Source organism: Lipotes vexillifer, unplaced genomic scaffold, assembly GCF_000442215.2.
Source record: "Lipotes vexillifer unplaced genomic scaffold, Lipotes_vexillifer_v1.1 scaffold163, whole genome shotgun sequence".
Taxonomy (NCBI): Eukaryota; Metazoa; Chordata; class Mammalia; order Artiodactyla; family Lipotidae; genus Lipotes; species Lipotes vexillifer.
The window spans coordinates 1,266,948-1,292,305 of record NW_006788722.1 but is presented as its reverse complement, the minus strand read 5'-3'; the positions used below and the strand labels follow the sequence as shown (position 1 = coordinate 1,292,305).

The 25,358-nt window shown below is 37.6% G+C and overlaps 2 protein-coding genes across 4 annotated transcripts in view; both read right to left on the bottom strand.

Annotated features, from left to right (window-relative positions):
• The window catches only part of RMDN1 (regulator of microtubule dynamics 1), a 37,178-nt gene extending 16,464 nt beyond the window's left edge, over positions 1 to 20,714 (bottom strand). For all 3 annotated transcript variants that reach the window (XM_007461721.1, XM_007461722.1, XM_007461723.1), the window contains exons 1-3: positions 20,586 to 20,714; positions 6,539 to 6,656; positions 1,340 to 1,427 (exon numbers count right to left, since the gene is read on the bottom strand). In XM_007461721.1, coding sequence (XP_007461783.1) covers positions 1,340 to 1,427; positions 6,539 to 6,656; positions 20,586 to 20,714 — 335 coding nt within the window. The remainder of the gene's footprint in view (positions 1 to 1,339; positions 1,428 to 6,538; positions 6,657 to 20,585) is intronic.
• Positions 3,161 to 4,190, bottom strand: LOC103080418 (L-lactate dehydrogenase A-like 6B). Its single transcript, XM_082931233.1, is given in 7 exon segments — positions 3,161 to 3,350; positions 3,352 to 3,448; positions 3,451 to 3,483; positions 3,486 to 3,518; positions 3,521 to 3,578; positions 3,580 to 3,733; positions 3,907 to 4,190. Coding segments are annotated over 7 exon segments (849 nt in total).
• Positions 20,715 to 25,358: the final 4,644 nt, after the last annotated feature.

Below are 25,358 nucleotides of genomic sequence, written 5' to 3'. Positions count from 1 at the left end.
TTCCCTACAAAATTCAACATATAACTTGAAGCTTGACTTCAGTGGCACTGTGCTTCAGACAGCTCACTAACTGGTTCAGACAGTACTATAAAATACATAAATTTATAGACAAGATCATGCTCTATAAAACAAAATGCTGTATCCATAGCTCCAAACACAGTACCTGGCACACAGAAAATATATGATAAATATCTGTGAATGAATGAATAAATATAATGTAATCTCAAAATAAATCTTAACTTTGAATGTATCATCCATGCCATGATGCATGAAATATTTACAGCTTTGGACTCCTTGAAAAACTGCCATTTAAATATAGTTATATAAGACTTGAAATGGCTAATAAAACAGAAACCAAGATTAAAAGTTAGGAATATTTCTTTAAAAACTAACCTTAAATTCCTTTTTATTAAATGTTTGTCTTTAAGCCTACTACATTATACATTTCTTAACAAAAATACTATTCACATAAAGTTGAATGAAACTAAAGGTAGCAATAGTATATCTATAATTCAATGAATATGTAATAACTACCTTGTAGCTTACTTTTCAAGTAATTAATAAAATGACTATAAAATGCCAAGCCAACCACCTCAAGTTACTCAGGGGACAATGGAGAAGGAAAGTTGGATCCTATAGATATTTAGGAAGTAAAATTGATGGGTCTTGGGGGGAAAACTGGTTTGGGGAATCTAAGAAAGGTAGTTGAAAATGACTCAATATTTTTAGTTCAGGAGATGAGGTAAATCAGTGATCTGGAAATGCCATCTAGCCTGATTTGACTTATTTTATTGGGCTGAGTCTCCCTCCTTCTCCATCCTTCCCCCAAAAATGAGGGCACATTAATACATCAGACTAAGCATGTAAGCTAATACTAAAAATACAAAAAGGAGGTATTTTTAGTTCCTCTATGAGACTGTGCTTCACAGTGATAACACAGATATCATTCAATGGTGACAAAAAATCATCCTAGCTCATTCAAATCTTAAACCAATATGAAATTAATTTAGAAGAAATGAGAAATATACAATATAGGTAAGATAAACATCTATTCAATGACTACCTTGTATTCAAAGCAAAATAACAAAATGAAAAAAATTTCAACATTCAACTAGAATAGGCAGAACCACCTTTTCTGAATCAATGAGATATATGTAGCAGTTTTGAGTCACTTAACGTTAAGAAAAAAATCATACTATAAATTCAACTCTAAGAAGTATTATTTTGAAGTAAAAACTTTTAAAAACTATAAAAATTCCAAGCACCAAGAATATTTTAATTGTTAAATAACAAAAAATTTCAGGAAACTGCAAACCCAGGCCTATCATACATAGCCCACCTTTCCTTGTACTGGGATAGCAACTGGTAAAGTTCTTCTGTTTCTCCACTTTCATATAGGTAGTCTGCTTGTTCAAGGATTTCTTCAACTCTGAAGACTATAAAAGAAAAAGGCTCAATAAAGTAGGTCTTCCCAAGCCAGATGGCAATAATCCTAAGAAACATGAACACTTTTATATAGAAGCAAAAGAAATTAGATACAGAAATCACCTATAAAGAAAGATCAGAAATTATGAACAATTGAGATGTAAGTATAGTAGAAATAAGTATGAAGCTATCACACATAATAAGTGATTTATTAAAACCTTGGAAAATAAAAAATTAGAAAACTTATTCTGGTACTAATTTAATATGACACATTTTAAAAAATGAAAAAAGTAATTTTCTGTGAGGAATTTACAGAACCCTTACCCTCCACACAAAGCCTTTGTTATTGTTGCCTCTGTGAAGTAAAAATCCACTGCAGAAAATGATATGATATCCACTTACAGCATGAAAAATTATTAATTTGAGTGGAATGCAACACACTGGTTTACTAGATTCTTTTTATGCTCTAACTTATACAGACATTATTATGGAAAAAGAGTCAAATCTGTCATCAAAAAATTTAGACGAAGTTAACTACACAGAGGATCTGAAACTTAAATCAGAGGCACTATGCTCCAACCAACTCATTAATGAGTTTAGATATTACAACAAAAACCATAAAACTTATAGAGTGTAATGCTATAAAAAAGTTGACTAGTTACTAAAAAACCCAGTTAGTCTGAATTTCAGATATTCCAATTACTACTAATGAACATACACATTTAATTTTGTCTTCTATAAGGGTGCTGTATTACTTAGTCTTATGTATAAGCCAACATTCCAATATGTTCAGTAAAGTTACATTATTTTAGTATGCTTTAATCATAGTGTATGAGGCTAAAATTTTTTTTTCATTGAAGTATAGTTGGTGTACAATATTATGTTACATGTGCACTAAAATTTTTTTAAGTTTATGAAAAATTAAAATCTAGACCAGCAAAAATAACCTCATATGACACTACTACGTAAACTGAAGTATTTTTTAAGTTAAAATCATCATGTAATTACACTAATTTAAGAAAAATTAAATGACAACAGCAAAGAAACCCTAAAATAAAGATTTTTTTCCTCTATAATCCTACTTCAGTCTGGTTAGGTGCTATAGTTTAGTAATATTCTCATGGCCGGTTAATTTTCTTAAGTTTGCTTTCATTCTATTCTATATTTTTATCAGTGGCTGATTTTCCATATTTGGGTTATAAAAAGCCAAAGATTCTTAAAGAGTAAATAGTAGGAAGTAAATAGTCTCAGCATTCTTAGTCGATATTTGTGGTAGGCAAAATAATGGCCCCAGACAAGTCCATATCTCAACCCCTGGACCTGTGAAAATGTACAGGTTACTAGGGCAAAGGGGAATTAAGCTTGTAGATGGAATTAAGGTTGCTAATTAGCTAACCTTAAAATAGTAAATTTTCTTAGCCAGGTAGGTCCAGTATAATCACAAGAGTCCTTAAAAGCTAAAGCAGGAAGCAGAAGAAGAAAGTCACAGCTGGTATATCAATGGAAACGAAGTCAGATACACTTACTTAGGAATAGGAAGAGTAAAAACAAAAAAATGTAAGTATCATCCAGCATCTGGATGCTAAATAAAAAGCTGGAGGGCTAAATAAACAGGGGAGTCACTATACCCCATTTCCTTTTTCCAACTTTTACGAATTCAGGTTTATTCAAGTTTGTTATACAATCCTATAACTACTATCTCTTCAATAACTTCAGAATGGTAGCTTTAACAACTTTAAAGCATGAGCTCCTTCTGAATTTCCCAAAGTTTTTCTGCACTCTTTTTCAAACGGGCCTCCTCTTCAGGGGTCAGCTTTATCTTTGTAAGGTGTGCAATACCATTCTCTCCCAGAATATAAGGAACACTAAGGAACACTTCATTTATTCCATAGAGGTCCTTACTTACGGTGGAAACTCTCCTGAGACTTAAAAATGCTTTCTGTTAAATCAGCTAAAGTTAGGCCAATGGCCCAATTAATATAAACTTTCCTTTTAACCATTTCATAGCCATAGGTAATCACATTTTGTGGACATTTTCCCACTGTTCAGGATCTTTATTCCTATATCTGAGTTTAGATCCTTCAGAGGGACACGGCAATGTTAACTCCACTCCACACAGGTACACTTAAATTTCCATGTTTACCAATGGTTATAGATCCATCTATAACAGCTTTCACAGTGGATAGCAAGCCTTTGCCCAATGAAGAAATGGATATGGGTAGACTTCAGATTACAGCCACTTCCCAAAAACCATGTTGTTCCAGTAACATGGTTTTTGGGAAAGGCACTCAACTTCCAAGCTACGTAATTAAGATATCCACTGGATTGGAAGCAAATATCAGTTTGCAGCCAGGACTACACTGGGTAATACAAGAAATCATTAATTTAAAGATGGGCACATTTTACTTGACTACATCAAAGTGTGTTTCTCTTTTTCTTGGGTATGCACCTGCTGTGATAATCACTAGGTTGGAGTTTGCAGTGACAAGGTAATCTTTGCTGGAAACAATATTTGGCATTTTCATGAAAGGGCTGCCATGTTGAAGAGCCACTGTCTCACCCTTCAGTTTGCCTTCATCAACATCCACAAAGGCAAATTCATCACTCAAGCCTTTTAATAAGATGCTATTAGCACAGGCCATGACAACCAATCCAGCTCCTATAATGGAGATCTTATTGTGATGAACGGTTTCCTTTGAAGTGAAATTCTTAATAAGTTCACATGAGAGTAGCCATCTTGGAAACGGGAGTGAAGGGTCAGCCATTGCTCAGCAGGATGTGTGAGTCTGGCTGGGACACAGAGCAATCTCTGGGCAAGGGGGCCTACCCACTTGGTGATCCACAGGACTCCTGTAGCCCAGTTCATGACCATTCACTCAAGAGGTGGAGGAAGAAAATGGAGGAAAGCCACATCAAAGTACCTTGAAGTACAAAGTCAGGAAACAGTTGACGGTTTGACACTCCCCCTTACCATCTACTACTGTGTCTGCGCAAGGCCACAGCCCAGATCATGCAGGCCTCACAGGGGCCTAGCACCTTACCAAATGTGCAGTAATTTTCTGTCATTAGGACACTTCTGAAAAAACCAACTATGATCATTAAGGCTATAAATAATTTTGACTTTGCCTTTCAAAGTGCCATATTTTGTTCCCTAGGGAAGCCCTAAAACTTTGCACTCATTTCTGTAATGGTGCTAAAGCTCACTGAAACTAAGTGTGATAGACATGGAAAGAAATAGGTAAGGTATCTGCTCTGGTACTTTGAAGAAGTTTAACTTTTTGAGCTTCTTTTCAAAAATTAATATAATGGCGCACACACACAGAAAAATCTTAAAAGTGCAACCACTGGGCACGTCTCTCAAGGATGCTTTAAAAAAATTAATATTGTAATGTGAAAATATGGCTTCTCCTAACTACTTTACAAGGTTGCTGTGAGAGTTAAAGTTATGATGAAAAGTCTAGGGAGCTTTAAAAAGCTGAGTTTTAAGTATTTGCCAAAATATGTCATTGAGCCAGTGATAAAACCAAGTCCTCTACTTTGTCTTTCATGAAAATAAATGATACATTAAACGAAAGAAAAGATAAAACAAAAACATAGCAATTCAAGCATCTGCTTTTTTAAAAATATAAGAATAGTCATGGGCAAATGAAATCAACAAATAACTAGTACTCTTTAACTAATCGCAAATTCTTCATCTACTAGAACTTTAGTAAGAACATCTATTCAAAATCAAGTCTCTTCTTTCCCAAGTACCTTCTTGATAGTTAAAAAGTGAGGACTGTGAAAAACAAAAAGGCTTATTAACTCATAAATTAAACGTTTTTCTTGGGGCTTCCCTGGTGGCGCAGTGGTTAAGAGTCCACCTGCCGACGCAGGGGACACGGGTTCGTGCCCCGGTCCGGGAAGATCCCACATGCCACGGAGTGGTTGGGCCTGTGAGCCATGGCTGCTGACCCTGCACGTCCGGAGCCTGTGCTCTGCATTGGGAGAGGCCACAACAGTGAGAGGCCCGCGTACCGCAAAAAAAACAAAAGTTTTTCTCTAATAGACTGAATTTTGGCTCTGTCTACATACACAACTGGTTTAACTATATTTAGTTTTTAAAATATGGCAAGTCTTATTTTATGTTTATATATCTATAGTTTTCTAAATTAAAAAATAAAAAATTTGATGGAATTTTTCTATTTTTCAGCCAGTCACTTGATATTTAGTACCAAATTGCATTCTGTTTATAAATAAAATGTTTTTATCTCAAAGTAATTGAACTTTTCTTAACTACATCAAGAAGAATTAACACCTCGGCATTAAGGAAACAAAAGAATCACTGTATCATTAAAAAGTAGGCACAGCCAAATAAATATATAATAAATAAATATTTAAAAAATAGAGGTTGGCCAACTTTTTCTATAAAGATCCAGAGAGTAAATATTTTAAGAGCAAATATTCTTTGTGGGCCAGATATGGTCTCTGTGGTATATTCTTCCCCCCCAGCCCCACAACCCCTCCACCCTTTAAAAATGTAAAAAACATTCTTAGCCCAAGGGTCCTATAAAACTATAAAGTATTGAGTATTTCTCACTGAAGGAGCTCTAGCTGCTAGGAGACATTTTATATATTTGAATAGATAATGCAACTAACATATTAGAGGCTAGATTATTTTCTGCTTTTCTCTAGTTGTCAGTCTGATATATATACATACACGTATGTATATATACATACATACATACATATATATATATATATATACATATATATATATATGTCTGTCCACAATAGAGACATATAGACAAGTAGAGACAAGTAGAGAAAAGCAGAAAATAATCTAGCCTCTAACATGTTAGTTGCATTATCTATTCAAAAATAATAAGTTATAGGGCTTCCCTGGTGGCGTAGTGGTTGAGAGTCCGCCTGCCGATGGTGGGGACACGGGTTCGTGCCCCGGTCTGGGAGGATCCCACATGCGCGCGTCCGGAGCCTGTGCTCCGCAACGGGAGAGGCCACAGCAGTGAGAGGCCCGCGTACCACAAAAATAATAATAATAATAATAAGTTATTAACAAAATATAACAAACACAAACAACTCTAAGTGTTCCTGATGTTTACCTTAGGCTTACCTTTCGCTGCGGCATGAACAGCAGCAGCCTGGGAAATGACTTGATAAGTTTCAAAACCCAAATAAGACAAGGCAGAGAATAAAAGACTTCTTTTGAAAGCTCCTGGGTTTCCCATCACCTATGGAAAGAAATATGGTCAGGGTTAACAAACTTAGAAAATTTGAAGAAACTGCTATCCCAAGCAAAGATTACATCAATTTTCTCCTACCCCGCAAGACAATCAATCCTAAGAGTATTGGAAGCTCAAAATTTACTTTGTCAAATTCTTCAGTGAAACTATTTCACATAATTACTTTATAGGGAGAGCATATCCTGCTAAGAAAAGATTCTTAACAACAGCTGATAGTGGTAGCTTATGTAACAATCACAGTTATGCTGATTAAGTGCTGGACTGGAATATCTACATTTTATTTGAGGAAGCATGGATATTATAATTTCTTGAAATAAAATAAGAGACACCAATATAATTAATATCAACCTTAAGAACAGACAAGATGAAAGATATCAAATATGGTCACTACACATAAAAAATATACATGGCTTTAAATAAAGCTATCTTCAAAAGTGATCTATGAAACCCAGTTTTAAAATAAACCATGAATAAAATAAAGAGCATATCAAAACAGATTTAGAAATTAATTTTCATAATTATGGCCAGAATTCTCAAGACCAATGGCAAAGGAGTATATGGATATCACTGCAGCAATTCTTCCCTTTTTTTCACATAGCATCAATTTTTTCCTTTCTGTCAATTTATTCCCATCTGAATAAAAACAAGCTATACTATCTTTGTAAGCTGTAATTTTTTCCTTCTTAAAAAGAAAACAGGGCTTCCCTGGTGGCACAGTGGTTGAGAGTCCGCCTGCTGATGCAGGGGACACGGGTTCGTGCCGCGGTCTGGAAAGATCCCACATGCCGCGGAGCGGCTGGGCCCATGAGCCATGGGCGCTGACCCTGCGCGTCCAGAGCCTGTGCTCCACAACAGGAGAGGCCACAACAGTGAGAGGCCTGCAAACCGCAAAACAAACAAACAAACAAAAACAAAACAAAAAGCTTCCTTTTGACTTCACATCTCCCTTCAGTCTCATTTTCCAAATTCTCTTTTCAGCAAAACTCTTTCAAAAAGTTTTCTAGAGCTCTGTCTCCACTTCCTCTCTTCCCATTTTCTCTTGAACTCACACAAATCACTTTTATCCCCACAACTCCACTGATGGTATTCTAGTTAAGGCAACCAAGGATGCTACTTCTTAGTAAACTCTCATCTTACTTGATCTATCAACAGCAATTGACAGCTGTTCACTCCCTCCTTTTAAAAATAAAATCATAAATGGATGGTTAATGTAAGAAATTTTTTAAATATCGCTTTATTGAGATATGTGACATAAAATAAACTGCATATTCATAATGTGTACCATGTGTTAAGATATATGTAAACCCATAAAACTATCACCACAATCAAGATAATGAACATATCCATCAATCCCCCAAATTTCCTCGTCTTTTTATAATTCATCCAATCCCTTTCCTCAGTACTTGCTTGCTATGTTCTCTCACTCTTGAAGCACTCTTCGCTTAGCTTTTGTAATACTACTCTCTTGAATTTACTCCTATTTCAATAACTGCTCCTTCTCTTTTGTTGGTTCTTCATCTCCAAAACTTCACTGCCCAGGTGTGTCCTGGGTTTAATCCCAGACCTTCGTTTCTCTATACATATCATTTTGGTCATCTCATTTAGTTTCATGGCTTTAAATGCCATCAACATGCCAAAAACATGCAAATTTTAAAAAGCCCAGAGGTCTCCACTTAACTTCAGAATCATATATCCAGCTGCCCAAACATTTACCTCCACGTGAAGTATAAAAGGCATCTCAAGTATCAGCCAAAACAGCTATTGTTTCCCTCAAACCCACTTCACTCAGTTTTCCCCTTCATGGTATTCACCTTGTACGTTAGCCATTACTCAGCACAATGCCTTCCATACAATGAATTCTGAAAAAATATTTGTTGAAAAAAAAATTTGTTGAACAAAAGAAGCAAGCTCTCTCTTAGATATGCCTTTTCTTCAACACTGATTATAATGATTTCAAGCTAGAAGGAATTCAAATATACAAACTCATCACTAGATGGAAAGGAATGTATCACCACCATCTCCTGGTTTTTCTACTAACTTCTTGCCAGCTCCTCCTCCTCTTAAATGTTGCAATTCCTCTGTGATAGGCCTTCTTCTCATCTTACTATTAAATACATTTGACCCTCCAACAACACAGGTTTAAGCTGTGCGGGTCCACTTATATGTGGATATTCTTCAATAAATATGTACTACAGTACTAAACAGTTGAACCCACAGATACAGAGGACTGTAAAGTTATAAGCAGATTTTCGACTGCTTGGGGGGCCAGCACCCTTAACCCCTGCATTGTTCAGGGGTCAACTGTACTTTCAACTTCTACCATGGCATCATTTACAACCATATGCTAAAGTCTCTGAATCTCAATCTCCAGCCCAGGCATCAGAAGGTAAAAATCAGACCTATCAAACTACTGTCTATTCCACATTTTAACTTGGCTATCTCATCATATTCACCTTAATTACCCCAAAAGATAACTCAGCACCTCCTTTATCCCTCCAAATTGTTTTCTTTGGTCCTATCCCAGGAAATAGTACCACCATCCACACTGCTAGAGTAGCCAGAAAACTGAGAATCATCCTTGACTTCTTCCTTTGAACTTCCACATCAAAGCTATCTTTCAGGTCCACTTAGTTTACATCATTAATATCCTTTTATTTCCATTTCCATGGCTACCACTAAAGTTCAAACCACCACATTATCTCACCTGTCCTATAGCGATGATCTTTTATTTGATTTCCAGCATCCACTCTAGCCTATCTATTCTTGACACTAGAAAAAGTTGTTTTTTAACTCAAATCTGATCTTATGAATTCTCTGTTTAAAATTCTTTCATGATTTCCTATAACCTTTAGAATAAAATAAAAAATATTTAACGTGGTCTACAAGGTTTTCAGAGTCTAGTTGTGGTAGGCAGCCTCTAAAATGGTCCCAATGGGTGCTGGTTCAAAATGACAACATAGGAGGAAGCTAAACACACCTCCTCCCACAGACACACCAAATCTACAGCTTAATATAGAACAATTTTCTCTGAAAGAAACCCCCAAACTAGCTGAGTGACTCCTCCACATCAGACAAAGGAGGAAAAAACTACATCAAAACAGGTAGGAGAGGCTGAGATAAAATTTTCCCGTAAACCACACCTTTGGTGTGGAGACCCAGAATTGGGAGCAAACTCACAACCCTGAGCTTCTCCCTGAGGAGGAGCAAAGGGTTTGAACCTCACACTGGGCACCCCAACTTTAAAGACTTGTACCTGAGAGGTGAACCCCAAAACATCTAACTTAGAAAGCCAATGGAGCTTGTGTCCATGAGACCCACAAGGCTATAGCAAACTAAGAAACAATTCGTTAAGCACTTACGCAAACTCACCCATCCTAGAGCCCAGCACAGAGACAGTCAACTGAAAAGCACCCAGACTTTCTGTGAAAGACACTTATTTGCTTATCTTATCTTCAGCCAGAGGAGCAGGTATCTAATTTAACACACAGTAATCATTTCCAGAGATCTCAGAGGGTGGGCACTATCAAAGCACTCTTGCTTTGCCATGCTCCAGGTAACCAGTATCTCCCCCAAAAGCGTTTGTGCATACTTTTGGTGCTCCGGTTTTTGCAGCTGCCACCAGGGGACACCCCCTGTTCACTTGACTCTGGTGGCCAATGAGGCTTATGTTCATGAGTTTCACATAACTGTAAGAAACAGAAAAACAGTACTAAAGTGGTTAACTCCCCACCCCCACAGGGCACAGTACACTAAGTTCCCTACATACGAACATTCAAGTTGAGAACTTTCAAAGATTTGAACATCACGTTCTCATGTCCAATCATGTAAGTTAGTTCACATGTCTGGCGTACATTGTCATGTGTGGGCATCCTCTACAAGTGGTTGTGCTTTTGTGTACTTTACTATACAGTACTGTACACAATACAGGATCTTTATTTCAAGCCCAGGATGTCCAGAAGCAAGTGTAAAAGCAGCAGTGATGCAGCTGGTACTGCTAAGAAGCGCCAAGCGATAACAATGGAAACAAAAGTGAAAATAATTGAGAGAGTGGAGCAAGGCAAAAAAATTGTAGACATCACTCATTCTTATAACCCGAATGGTTCAACCATTGGCACAATTCTAAAGAACAAGGACAAGATCGTAGAACATATGAAGTCCACTGTGCCAATTATGTCAACGATAATATTGAAGAAGCGTGGAAAAGTGATGGAGGAGATGGAGAAACTTCTCAGTGTGTGGACGCAAGATCAGCATCAGCGCTGAATCTCATTAAGCTTAATGCTTATTCAAAAGAAATGTAAAAGCATTTATGAAGACTTGAAGAAGAAACATGGCAAAGAACCAGAGGGCACATCTTTTAATGCCAGCCATGGCTGATTTCATCGGTTCAAGTCTAGAGCCAACTTTCACAACATAAAAGTAAGTGGCAAGGCAGAGGGTGCAGATACGGTAGCTGCCCAGGAATTTCCTGAAATGCTTTGAGAAATTACTGATGAAGGTACATATTTACCCAAGCAGGTTTTTAATGTGGATGAGACAGGACTGTACTGGAAGAGGATGCCAGACCGAAATTACATCAGTAAGGAGGAAAAGTTGATGCCAGATTGTAAAGCAACAAAGGACAGGCTAACTCTGTTGTCTGGTGGCAATGCTTCCAGCGATATGAAGCTGAAGCCTCTCTTAGTTTATCATTCAGAGAACCCAAGACCCCTTAAAAATATAGCCAAGGGCTCTCTTCTTGTTGTATGGAAGAGTAACTCCAAAGTCCAGGTTGCACAGGCCATTTTCCAGGATTGGTTTACCACCACTTTATCCCAGAGGTAGAGAAATATTGCTTGGAGAAGGATGTCCTATTCAACATTCTTCTGTTGCTCAACAATGCTCCAGGCCACCCCCCCCATTCATGGAATGAGTTCCCATTCATGGAACTCATCCAATCAGAGAGAGCAGCACAAAGGAAAAAAAAAAGAATAAAGACTGAAGATAGCTTAAGGGACTTAAGGGACAACATCAAACAAACCAATATTTGTATTACAGGTATCCCAGAAGGAGAAGAGAAAGGGGTAGAAAACTTATTTTAAGAAACAGTGGCTGAAAACTTCCCTAATCCAGGGAAGAAAACAGACATCCAGATCCAGGAAGCTCAGAGAATTCAAAAAAAGATGAACCCAAAGAGACCCACACCAAGACACATGAAAATTAAAGAGTCAAGACAAGAAGGGAACCTTAAAAGCAGCAAGAGAAAAGCAACGTGTTACATACAAGGGATTTCCCTCCCACCACAAGACTTATCAGCAGATATATCAGCAGAAACTGAAAGGAATTGGGCACAATATATTTAAAGTCCTGAAAGGAAAAACTGCCAACTAAGAACACTCTACCTGGTAAAGTTGTCCTTCAGAATTGAAGGAGAGATTAACAGTTTTCCAGACAAGCAAAACCTAAAGAAGTTTATCATCACTAGAATGGTCTTACAAGAAACCTTAAAGGGACTTCCTTAATTTGAAATGAAAGGGTGCTGATTAGTAACAGGAAAACATATGAAAGTACAAATCTCACCAGTAAAGGTAAATACATACATAAATTGGGAAAATCTAATGTTGTAAAGGTGGTGAGTTAATTGACTATAAAGCTAGTAGTAAAAATAATTTGTTAACAGACACACAAAATAAAAAAGAAACTGCAACATCAAAAACATAAAATGTGGGGGGGAGGGGAGAAGTAAAAACATACAGCTTTAGAATGTATTCAAATTTAAGTTGCCATCAACTGAAAGTAGACTGTTAAAACTCGAAGATGTTTTATGTAAGCCTCACAGTAACCACAAAGCAAAAACCTATAGGAGGGGCTTCCCTGGTGGTAGAGTGGTTAAGAATCTGCCTGCCAATGCATAAAAAAAAGAATAAAGACTGAAGATAGCTTAAGGGACTTAAGGGACAACATCAAACAAACCAATATTTGTATTACAGGTATCCCAGAAGGAGAAGAGAAAGGGGTAGAAAACTTATTTTAAGAAACAGTGGCTGAAAACTTCCCTAATCCAGGGAAGAAAACAGACATCCAGATCCAGGAAGCTCAGAGAATTCAAAAAAAGATGAACCCAAAGAGACCCACACCAAGACACATGAAAATTAAAGAGTCAAGACAAGAAGGGAACCTTAAAAGCAGCAAGAGAAAAGCAACGTGTTACATACAAGGGATTTCCCTCCCACCACAAGACTTATCAGCAGATATATCAGCAGAAACTGAAAGGAATTGGGCACAATATATTTAAAGTCCTGAAAGGAAAAACTGCCAACTAAGAACACTCTACCTGGTAAAGTTGTCCTTCAGAATTGAAGGAGAGATTAACAGTTTTCCAGACAAGCAAAACCTAAAGAAGTTTATCATCACTAGAATGGTCTTACAAGAAACCTTAAAGGGACTTCCTTAATTTGAAATGAAAGGGTGCTGATTAGTAACAGGAAAACATATGAAAGTACAAATCTCACCAGTAAAGGTAAATACATACATAAATTGGGAAAATCTAATGTTGTAAAGGTGGTGAGTTAATTGACTATAAAGCTAGTAGTAAAAATAATTTGTTAACAGACACACAAAATAAAAAAGAAACTGCAACATCAAAAACATAAAATGTGGGGGGGAGGGGAGAAGTAAAAACATACAGCTTTAGAATGTATTCAAATTTAAGTTGCCATCAACTGAAAGTAGACTGTTAAAACTCGAAGATGTTTTATGTAAGCCTCACAGTAACCACAAAGCAAAAACCTATAGGAGGGGCTTCCCTGGTGGTAGAGTGGTTAAGAATCTGCCTGCCAATGCATGGGACACAGGTTCAAGCCCTGGTCTGGGAAGATCCCACATGCTGCAGAGCAACTAAGCCCGTGCGCCACAGCTACTGAGCCTGCACTCTAGAGCCTGCGAGCCACAACTACTGAGCCCACGTGCCACAACTACTGGAGCCCGCATGCCTAGCGCCCATGCTCTATAACAAGAGACCGCAATAAGAAGCCTGTGTACCACAACGAAGAGTAGCCCGCGCTTACCACAACTAGAGAAAGCCCGTGCATAGCAACAAAGACCCGACACAACCAAAAATAAAAAGAAAATTAATTTTAAAAAAACTATAGGAGGTACATTAAAGAGAAAGAAATAAGCATTCCACTTCAGAAAGTAAACAAATCACAAAGGAAGAGAGCAAAAGCAGAGGAAAGGAACAAAAGAATTACAAAACAACCAAAAAACAATTAACAAAATAGCAACAGTAAATCCATACCTATCAGTAATTACTTTAAATGTAAATGGACCAAATTCTCCAACCAAAAGACACAGAGTGGTTGAATGGATTAAAAAAAAAAGAAAGAAAAAAACAGACTCAACTATATGCTGCCTACAACGAAAACAATTCAGCTTTAAGGACACAAAAAGACTGAAAATGAAGAATGAAGGGATGGTAAAAATATTCCATGCAAATGGAAACCAAAAGGAAGTTGGGGTAGTTGTGTCAGACAAAACAGACATTAAGATAAAGACTGTAATAAGAAACAAAGAACGTCATTATATGATGATATAGGGCTAAATCCAACAAGACGACATAAGGTTTGTAAATATGCATCCAACATAGGAGGACCTAAATATATAAAGCAATTATCAACAGACCTAAACACAGAAATAGATGGCAATACAATAGTAGTAAGGGACTTCAATACCCCACTTTCATCAATGGATGGATCATCCAGAAAGAAAATCAATAAGGAAACACTGGCCTCAAACAACATGTTTAACCAGATGGACTTAATGGGCATATATAGAACATGCCATCCCAAAGCAACAGAATATACAAGCATACAGGAAACATTCTCCAGGACAGATCATAATGTTAGGTCACAAAATAAGTCTTAATAAATGTAAGAAGATTAAAATCATATCATATCACGCATTTTTTCTAACCACAATGGTATGAAACTAGAAATCAATTACAAGAAGAAAATTCACATATATATGAAGATTAAACAACATGCTACTGTACAACCAATGCTTCAAAGAAGAAATGAAGAGAAATTTTTTTAAAAACACCTTGAAAAAACTGAAAATGGCAATACAGCATACCAAAACCTGTAGGATATAGCAAAAGCAGTTCTAAGAGGGAAGTTCATAGTGATAAATGCCTATGTTAACAAACATGAAAGATTTCAATTAAGCAACTCATTTTACACCTCAAGGAGCTGGGGGAAAAAAAAAGAAAGAAAAAGAAAAACAAACAAAACCCAAAATTAGCAGAAGGAAGGAAATAACTAAAATCAGAGGGGGAACAAATGAAATAGAGACTAAAAAGACAAGAAAAATGATCAATAAAATGAAGACCCGGGTTTTTTGTTTTTTGTTTTTTCTTTTAAGGTACACAAAATAGACAAACATTTAGCTAGATTCACCAAGTAAAAAAGAGAGGACTCAAATAAATAAAATTATAAATGAAAGAGGAGACAGCACAACCAATACCACAGAAGTACAAAGGACCATAAGAGTCTACTATGAACAATTATACACCGACAAATTGAACAAACTAGAAGAAATGGATAAATTCCTACTAACATACAACCTACCAAGACTGTATCATGAAGAAATAGAAAATCTGAACAGACCAATTACCAATTGAGGCAATTGAATCAGTAATCAAAAGCCTCCCAACAAAGAATGGCCTAGGACTAGATGGATTCACTGGTGAATTCTATGAAACATTTAAGGAATGAATACCAATGCTTCTCAAACTCTTTCAAAAATAGAAGAGGAAAAACTTCCAAACTCATTTTATGAGGCTAGCATTACCCTAATACCAAAGTCAGAAAAGAACATTACAAGAAAAAAAAAGTACAGGCCAATATCCCTGATGAACATATATGCAAAAATCTTCAACAGAATTAGCAAATGAAATTCAATAATACATTAAAAGAATCATAAGCCAAGATCAAGTGGGATTTATTTTAGGCATGCAAGGATGGTTCAACATCTGCAAATCAATCTGATTCACCATATTAACAAAATGAATGCCAAAAATCATATGATCAACTCAATAGATGCAGAAAAAGCATTTGTCAAAATTCAGTATCTATTTATGATAAAATTCTGAACAAAGAGGGTATAGAGGGAATGTACCTCAATGTAATAAAGGCCATAAATGACAAACCCATGGCTAACATCACAGTCAACAGTGAAAAGTTGAAAGCTTCTCCTCTAAGATGAGAAACAAGACAAGGATACCCTCTCTTGCCACTTTTATTCAGTATAGTATTGGAAGTCCTAGCCAGAGCAATTAGGCAAGAAAAAAAAAAGGTGTGGGGCATACAAATTGGAAAAGAAGTAAAATTATCAGTACATGCAGATGACATGACGGCATACACAGAAAACCCTAAAGACTCCACAAAAAAACTCTTAGAAATAATATACGAATTAAGTAAAGTTGCAGCACATAAAATCAATATACAAAAAATGTTTTTATATACTAATAACAAACTATTAAAAATAGAAGTTGAGAAAATAATCCCATTTACATTTACACCAAAAAGAATAAAACACCTAGGAATAAATTTAACCAAGGAGGTGAAAGACCTGTACACTGAAAACTATAAGACACTGATGAAAGAAATTGAAGAGGACATAATGGAAAGGTATTCCATGCTCATGGTTTAGAGGAATTAATATTGTTAAAAGGTCCATACTACCCAAAGCAATCTTCAGGTTCAGTACAATCCCTATAAAAATTCCAATGGTGTTTTCCACAGAAATAGAACAATCCTAAGATTTGTATGGAATTACAAAAGACACCAAATAGCCAAAGCAATCCTGAGAAAAAAAGAGCAAAGCTGGAGGCATCATGCTCCCTGATTTCAAACTAAATTATAAACCTATAGTGATCAAAACAGTATGGTATTCACATAAAAAACACACACATAGATCAATGAAACAGAGTAGAGAGCCCAGAAATAACCCCACGCCTATGTTGTCAGTAATTATTGACAAAGGAGTCAAGAATATATAATGGGGAAAGGACAGTCTTTTTGGTGTTGGGGAAACTGGACAGCCACATGCAAAAGAATGAAACTGGACCACTACCTTATACTCCATACACAAAAATTAACTCAAAATGGATTAAAGACTTCATTGTAAGAGCTGAAACCATAAAACTCCTAGACAGAAACATAGGGGTAAGCTCCACGACACTGGTCTTGGCAATGACTTTGAATTTGACACCAAAAACAAAGGCAACAAAAGCAAAAACAAACAAGTGGGACTTCATCAAACTGAAATGTTTCTGCACAGCAAAGGAAACAATGAACAAAATGAAAAGGCACCCTACCGAAAGGGAAAAAATATTTGCAAATCATATATCTGATAAGGGGTTAGTATCTAAAATATATTAAGAACTCAACAGCAAAAAAACAAACATCCAATTAAAAAAATGGGTAGAGGATCTGAAGAAACATTTTTCCAGAGAAGACATACAGAGAGCCAAGAGGTACATGAAAAGGTACTCACCATCACTAACCACCAGGGAAATGCAAATCAGAACCATAATGAAATCTCATCTCACACCAGTTAGAATGGCCATTATCAAAAAGACAAGATATAACCAGTGCTGCAGAGGATTTGAGAAAAGGGCACTCTGTGAGCCATTGTTGGGAATGTAAATTGGTGCAGCCACTATGGAAAACAGTATGGTGGTTCTTCCAAAAATTGAAAATAGAACGTCAATATGATCCACCGATTCCACTTCTGGGTATTTATCCAAAGGAAACAAAAACACTAACTTGAAAAAATATATGCACCCTATGTTGCACTGCAATATTATTTGCAATGGCCAAGACATGAAAGCAACCTAAGTGTCCATCAATGAATGAACAACAACAAAATGATACACACACAAAATGGAATATTATTCAACCATTGGAAAAAAAAGAAATCTTGCCATTTGCAACAACATGGACCTTGAGGGCACTAGGCTAAGTGAAATAAATGAGAGAGAAAAAGACAAATACAGTATGATCTAACTTATATGTGGAATCTAAAAAAAAAAAATCCAAACTCAAATACAAGAGCTTGGTGGTTGCCAGAGGCAAGGGAAGAGAGGCTGGGGGTGTGTGGAAGAGGTAGGTGAAATGGGTGAAGGTGGACAAACTTCCAGTTATAAAATAAATACATCTTGAGGATATAATGTACAGCACGGTGACTATAATTAATAATACTGTATTGTATATGTGAAAGTTGCTGAGAGAAGAAATCTTAAAAGTTCTCATCACCAGAAAAAAATTGTAACTATGTGTGGAGATTGATATTAACTAGCCTTATTGTGGTGATCATTACACAATATATACAAATACAAATACTGAATCATGTTGTACACCTGAAACTAATACATGTCAATTATCTCTCAATTTAAAAATAAATAAAATAAAATGGCCCTCAATGAGCCCTGCTTTCTGCTATTCACTCCCTTGTGCAATCCCCTCCCCTTAAATGTAGACTGAACTTACTGACTCCCTTGTAAAAAACAGAATATGCAGAAGTGAAAAGATGTTACTTCTAAGATTAGGTTATAAAAAGACTGTGGCTTCCATCTTTGATACTCACTCTCTCATGTGTTCCTTTTGACTGCATGCCTGCCATGGGGGAATCTAGCTACTGTGTCTTGAGGCAGCCCTGAGAAGAAGCCCTCCTGGTGAGTAACAAAGGCCTGCCTACAGGCACATGATGAGCTTGGAAGCAGAACTTTCCCTTTACCCTCAAGTTGAGCCTTGGCAGGAGCCCTTAGCAACTGAACAGGCTGATTCAACCTTATGAGATCTTCAGCTAGAGGCACCCAGATAAACCTCATGTGGATTCCTAATCAACAGAAACCATGAGATAATAAACGTCTGTTGCTTTAAGACATTATGCTTCGTGATAATTTGTTATCAATAATAGATAACTAATAAACTGGTACTTGCCTAACTTTTCAGCCTTGGTTTATTTCAGTTTACTCTTTCACTCCAGGCTTCAATCATATTTTCAGTTCCTCAAAAATGCCACCTTTTCTTACCTCAAAGCCTCATGCTACTCTCTCTACAGGCATATTCTTTTGTCCTCATCTTCCCTTTATCAAGTCTTTATATCACATCTCTAACTGCTTACACACTTCCCCTTTTCCCTTTAAGATCAGATTAGGTGTAATTTTGCTTCCCTTTTCCTAACACTTAGCATTCATTACATTTACTCAGTAACTACCTTTCCTTCTGTCAGATCAGTGAGAAAAGGGTTGTTTCTCACGTTCATTATACCCCCAGAGCTTAGAATAGTCTTGCTCATAGTAAGCTCTCAGTACAAATTCGCTGAAAAATAAACGTTCAGAGATGAGTGTTTTGTAGTGTAGATTACAAATTGAAAAAGACAGAAAAATGAAGTCTGAGCTACTCAAAAGTAGCCCCCAATCTCTGCAAACCCCTGGGGAATAAATACCTCAAAGTCAACTTATTGACATCAAGCAGGGAGGAAGGTCTAGGAAAAAGAAAAACAGAAATGATAAGGCTACAAAAACACATGAAAAATTGGAAATCTGGTAATAATAAATAGTTCCACCTCCCTAAAAATTCAATATACTTAGAGGGAGGAAAGAATTTTCATTATTGCCTTTGGCTTAAAGCAGTTTTATTACCTACAAATCTCTCTAGTATCTCGTGACTGTGATTTTGTTCTGTCCTTTTCTATCTTGCTTCTCTAGTTTTCAGTTTTTCAGCACAATGGCCATATGCAGCTCATGTGCTCTGTAGATACTCGGAGTATCTGGAGATACATCTTTCTAGCTGTGTGACTTGGATACATTATTTAAGCTTATTTCAGTTTCCTCTTCTAAAAAAATGGATAAAATAACAGTTCTTATTTCATAGGGTACATGGAAACATTTCAGTACACAATTAAACCAGATAATGTTTAACACAATGCCTGGTTATAGTAAGCCTTCAATAAATGTTATTATTATCTAATAATAGTGGATCATTCCACTAAAATGAAATTTTTAACTCACCAAAGCTCTGATTTGGAAACTTGAGGCTAGTTTCATACTTAGTACTCCTCCCATTCCTCTGCTCATATCATCTAACATCAACCCATCTGGCTATAAGCTCTTCCAAGGAAAGAGATCAAGCCTTACTGTCTTTCAACCCTCCCCCACCCCACAACTCTGAACACATAGCAGGCAGTCAAAAATGTATATTTAAAATAATTTAAAATAATGAAGCACCTAGTTCAAATGATATTTATCCAATGCACACCCTCACCCTTCAATCCCCTTTCAGAGATAAACCTAGGCCAATCAGTCTAACAGAAATGTGAAAATTGGGATGACAATCTAACATCCCAACATCCTTCCTTAACGTTATGCAGATGAAACAAGAAACTCAAAAATAATTTTTAAACCTAAATAGTGCATAAATATCTGGTTCTGCGCCGTAGGAATTTTCAAGATCACACTGCAAACTTCCCAAAGTCCTGTAGACTGACAGCCTCAGGTGCTATTACCGTATCTGGCCGTCACCGAAAGTTAAAATTATCTCACAGAGGTCAAGGTCTTTCTCCCCTACAGTTCTCCTTGCGTTTACACAGGAAAGACAGGCATAAGGCAGATTCTCCGGAGTGATGGGAGGGGCTGGGGTGGGGGACTCACTCCTCCTCCGACCCCAGTTTTCAGAGAGGAACTGGGCTTGCGAAAGGGAGAGCACCTGTCCGTCGCGGTCACCGGGAGAGATCCAGGCACACCAGGCCCCGAACTCCTTCCTCAGTTCACCACATACCCTAAAGTGACGCGGGGCCACCGAGCCTGAAGAAGGAAGGGGCCGCCGGAGCCCAGCCGGTTGGGGAGGAAAGCGGGAGCCAGGACGGCGAGGGTACCTCAGCGCCGCGGAGTCGCCAAAGAACGCACTGCTCCCTGCTGCCAGCAGCACCCGTCGGGAGCCGAGGTCCCGGGGCAGCGCTACGTCCCAAAGGAAGGGAGCGCCAGAGTCGCAAGGCTAGCGCCATGATCCGCAGCTCGCAGGCCTGACCCCTCACCCTTTTGGCTTCTACGAAGCGGGGCGGAACAAAAGGCGCCCCAGTCTCTCCACAAAGAGCAGCGTCGGCCCGCTTCCGGCTCAGCTCCTCTTCCTCTCCGCAGCTTCCGGTCCACGGTTTCTGGGGGCGGGAAATACCTCGATTGGGTGGGACTTAGTGGCCTTGCTGCGCCTGCGCCGAGTGTATTGGGGCCGGGAGATATCGCCCTTTGGGCTGCTGGCTTTTGGCCGTTCTGGGGGTCTGTTTTGGCTTTGGCTAAAGGATAGATCACCAGAACAGACTTGAAAACTCTGAAACAGACCCAAGGATTTCCGTATGCAAGTAAATAATGATTTGTTATTTATACTTCTCTGCTGCCTTCAAAGGTGGGGAGAATCCTGGTACTGGAGGGTCCTTTTAGGAAATAAACGCTTTTTAGAATTAAACTGTTCTACATAAAGAAGGGAATGGAAGACATTGAGAGACTGGAGGGGGAGTTTCTTGGGGAGAAGGGAGGAGCCAGAAACGGGCAAAGAATGACCAGCCCACAGTGATCCAACAAGAAAGACTAGGGAGAGGAGGCCTCTTGACAGAAGGTTGATGGCGTTGTATGCTTTGGGATGTGTCGTATAAAACCCCTGGCTTCCCCTCGGAATATTCAGTAAGGTCGGTATTGCTTTTTCACTGGACTGGAATTCTTTTGGAGAGGATGAAGAGGTTTTGAATCCTACTTCAGATTTGATGTGGGAGAAAACACAAGCTGCAAACCTACTACATGGATTATATGAAATTTTTTTATGGGCAATAAGGGAAGATAGTTATAGTTTTTAAAAAAATAAGTTACATTTATGTAGTACTTTCAATACTATGTAGTGAATTAACAAAGACTTTTATTTCATTTGATCTTCCCAACGACCTTGTGAAGTAAGTGGTATCCCAAGTTAATAAACAAGTGAACTATAGCTCAAAGAGATTTATTAACCAAGGTTACCTAGCTGGTAGGTATTGGTAGAAGACTAGAATCCATGTCTTCTAACAATAAGTCCAATGCTTCCTCTATTGATTGTTCCTTCCACCACTTCCCGTTAAATCAACCATATTTCTTTAGGATTACATCAGTGATATCCCTATTTTCTTTGTTTTTAACATATATTTTAAAAGATATATAGATCCTCTTCCAGACTTTCTTTTTTTACATATTTCTACTGGTAGTTTTCTCAGTATTGCTAAATAATATGTTTATACCACTGAATGCCATCATAATCCTGAGATTGAGTTTCTAATATATCAGCCAGAGTAAAATTTTAATTAAAATTTTCATTTTGAAAAAAATTTAGATCCTTAGGAAAGTTGTAGGAAATCCCATATATTCTTCACCTAGATTCATCCATTGTTAACATATTGCCACATTTTCTTTATCTTTCTTTACATATAATATGCATATTCTATTCCTATTATTATTTTCTGTTGTTGAACCTTTTTAGAATAGATTACAGATATCATGACTCTTCCTGCCCAGAAACAAAGATGTTCTCTTATTTAGTCCCAGTACAGTTACCAAATTTAGGAAATTGAAATTGATAGAATACTATTATTTAATATACAGGTTTTGCTTATTGTACCAATGCTGTCCTTTATAACAACCATTTTTTCCCCAACTCCTATCAAATCCTGATTATGTGTTGCATTTAATTGTCCTGTTTCTTTAGTCTCTTTAAGTCTGTAGTATTTCTCTCTTGGCTCCAGGCACAGTATCTTTTCTTGCCTCCCATGAGCCTCAGACTTCCCTATGTGATATTGTTTCTTTCAGGATTCCTTCCCATTTCACTACCTTAGCACTCTCCCCCTTCCCCCTACCCCACTCCACTATTCCTGACCTAGCTAATTCCTATTCACCTTTCAGCTCTCAGTCCAAACGTTACTTCCTCAGAGAAATTTTTCTTGATTCCCCTTAATATATTTTCATTTTCTTTATAGCTCTAAGCACGTTTTATAATTTCATTTTTATATTTGTGATTATTTGTCAATTGAGTATATTTTAGAGGTAGAGTTGATAAGAATTAGTAATGTGTGCCTTCACTGTACTATAAACTCAATGACATGTCTGCTTTTGCCTATAACAGGGCCTGGCACAATTTCTTCATTCACTAATGAAATATATTTTGCTTATCTATAATATGCCTGGTATTCTTCTAGATGTGAATTCCTAGTGGAGCATCTATTCCAGTTGGGGAAAGATAGTAAGCAAGGTAAATGATATAATAAATCATAAAAGATATAATAAATGATGATAAATGCTGAAAAAGGAAGATAAAGCAGAAAGGGGTATAGAGTGTATTTCTGCATAGGCATTACAGTTTTAAATAGGGTGGTGGCCACAGAAGAACTCACTGAGAGGGAAGAGGGAATGAGCCATGAAAATATCTGGGGGCAGAGCATATCTTGCCAAATGAAATGAAAGTGCAAAGGCATGAATTGGGAAGGCAAGTGGCATTTTCTCTGAACATAAGTCCGCTCTAGATTGAGTGAGCAAGAAGGAGACTCTTAAGGTCTTGAGTGACCTTAAGAGATAAGGTCAGAGAGGAGATGGGGACGAAGTAATGTAGGACCTTGTAGGCAATTGTAAGGACTTTGGCTTTCGTTCTTTGTATGATCATGTGGGACACAGTCTAATTTACATTTTAATTAGATCCTTATGACTGTTTTGAAAATAGACTGAAGGGGAGCAGGAAGGGAAGCAGTTACTGGGTATTACAGAAATGTAGAAAGAAATAGAGGTGACTCAGACTAGGCTGGAAAATAGGATTAGTCAGAATCCAGGTGTATTTTGAAGGTAGAGTTGACAGGATTAGCCAACACAGTGGATCAGTTGGGGTGGGGTATGAGAGAGGCAAAGATGTCTCCAAGTGTTTTGGCCCAAACAACTGGAAGAAGCTTTGCCATTACTTGAGATAAAGAGGACTGTGGGAGATACAGATTTGGGAAGGAAGATCAGGATTATTAGGCATCTGTGGTAACCAGCCTTCAAAATGGCCCCCAGTGGTTCTTACCTCCTGGATACTCCTTTGTGGGATTCCCTCTCACATTAGATATAGGCTTGTCTATTTGACCAGTAGAATACTGCAAATGTGATGGTATATGACTTCTGAGGCTAAATCATAAAACTCACGAAGCTTCTCCCTTGATCTCTCAGATTGTTTGCCTTGGGGGAAGCCAGAGGCCATACCATTAGGGTACTCAAGCAGCTCTAGTAAGAGGTACACGTTGGAGAGGGAACCGAGGTCTTCCACCAACAAAGAGCACTACTGTTAATGTGCGAGTAAGCCACCTTGGAAGTAGATCCTCCAGCCCCATAAGATGACTGCAACTCTGCATAATACCTGATTGCAACTCTTGTGAGAGATGATAAGCCAGAACCCAGCTAAGCCACTCTGAAATTCCTGAAACAAAGAAGCTGTATATAATAAATGACTACTTAGTTGTAAGTCTCTAAGTTTGGTATAATCTGTTATGGAACAGTAGATAACAACTCACAAGTAGGGAGTTGGAATCTAGAGTTTCAGGATTTGGAAATTTGGGAGCCTTTAGAATATAGATGGATTTCAAAGCTGTAAGGCTAGATGAGGTAACTAAAGGTGTGGATGAAGATAGAAAAAAGAAAAGTAAAGAACAAATCCCTGGGGTACTCCAGTGTAAGAACTGGGAATATGAGGATCAAAAAGAAAAGGAGATAAAAAGGAACAACCAGTGAGGTAGAAGAATGCCAAGAGACTATTTTGTGAATATCTCATTCATTTTAGCATCCCTTTAAATCTCCACCAGGTGTTAAGTCCCATGCCTATTTGTTCTTTGTTTCTAGAAACTTGTTATGCCTGATACATAGTATGCATTCAGTATGTGTTGAATAAATGGGCGAATGAATAAGTACAAAAGTAGAATGGAATTTAGACTATAGTTTGAGGAAAATGGAATAAGTACATTGAATAGCTATGGCACTGTCTATTTAATTGAGAGATTGCTTACTGGGTACTAAAAGTACAAAACCATTTCATTGTCTCTGCTCCCTATTTTAGTGGAGACAAAGGTGATGAAAATTGGGTATTGATACTATGTATTCTGGAAATTTTGAAACTTGTAACTAAATTAGTGGTACTTGAGGACCTTCACTTTAACGTAAAAACAGAATCAAAAATAAAACAAAAAGGTTATTTTTACCAACCTTTAGTAAAAACAAAATAAAACACTTCTCTTTCCTCCCTACTATGTTCCAACCACAAAGTCCTTGTTTCTGTTCCTGCAGTTTGCTAAGTCTATTCCTGCCTTTGTCCCTGTTATCATTCCTCTGCCTTCAGATCTTTGCAGGACTGGGTCTTTCTTATTTTTCAGTTCTCACATAAAATATCACCCCTTTTTTTTTTTTTTTTTGCGGTCCGCGGGCCTCTCACTGTTGTGGCCTACTCCCGTTGCGGAGCACAGGCTCCAGACGTGCAGGCTCCGCGGCCATGGCTCATGGGCCCAACCGCTCCACGGCATGTGGGATCTTCCCGGACCAGAGCACGAACCTGCGTCCCCTGCATCGGCAGGCAGACTCTCAACCACTGCGCCACTAGGGAAGCCCAAAATATCACCACCTTT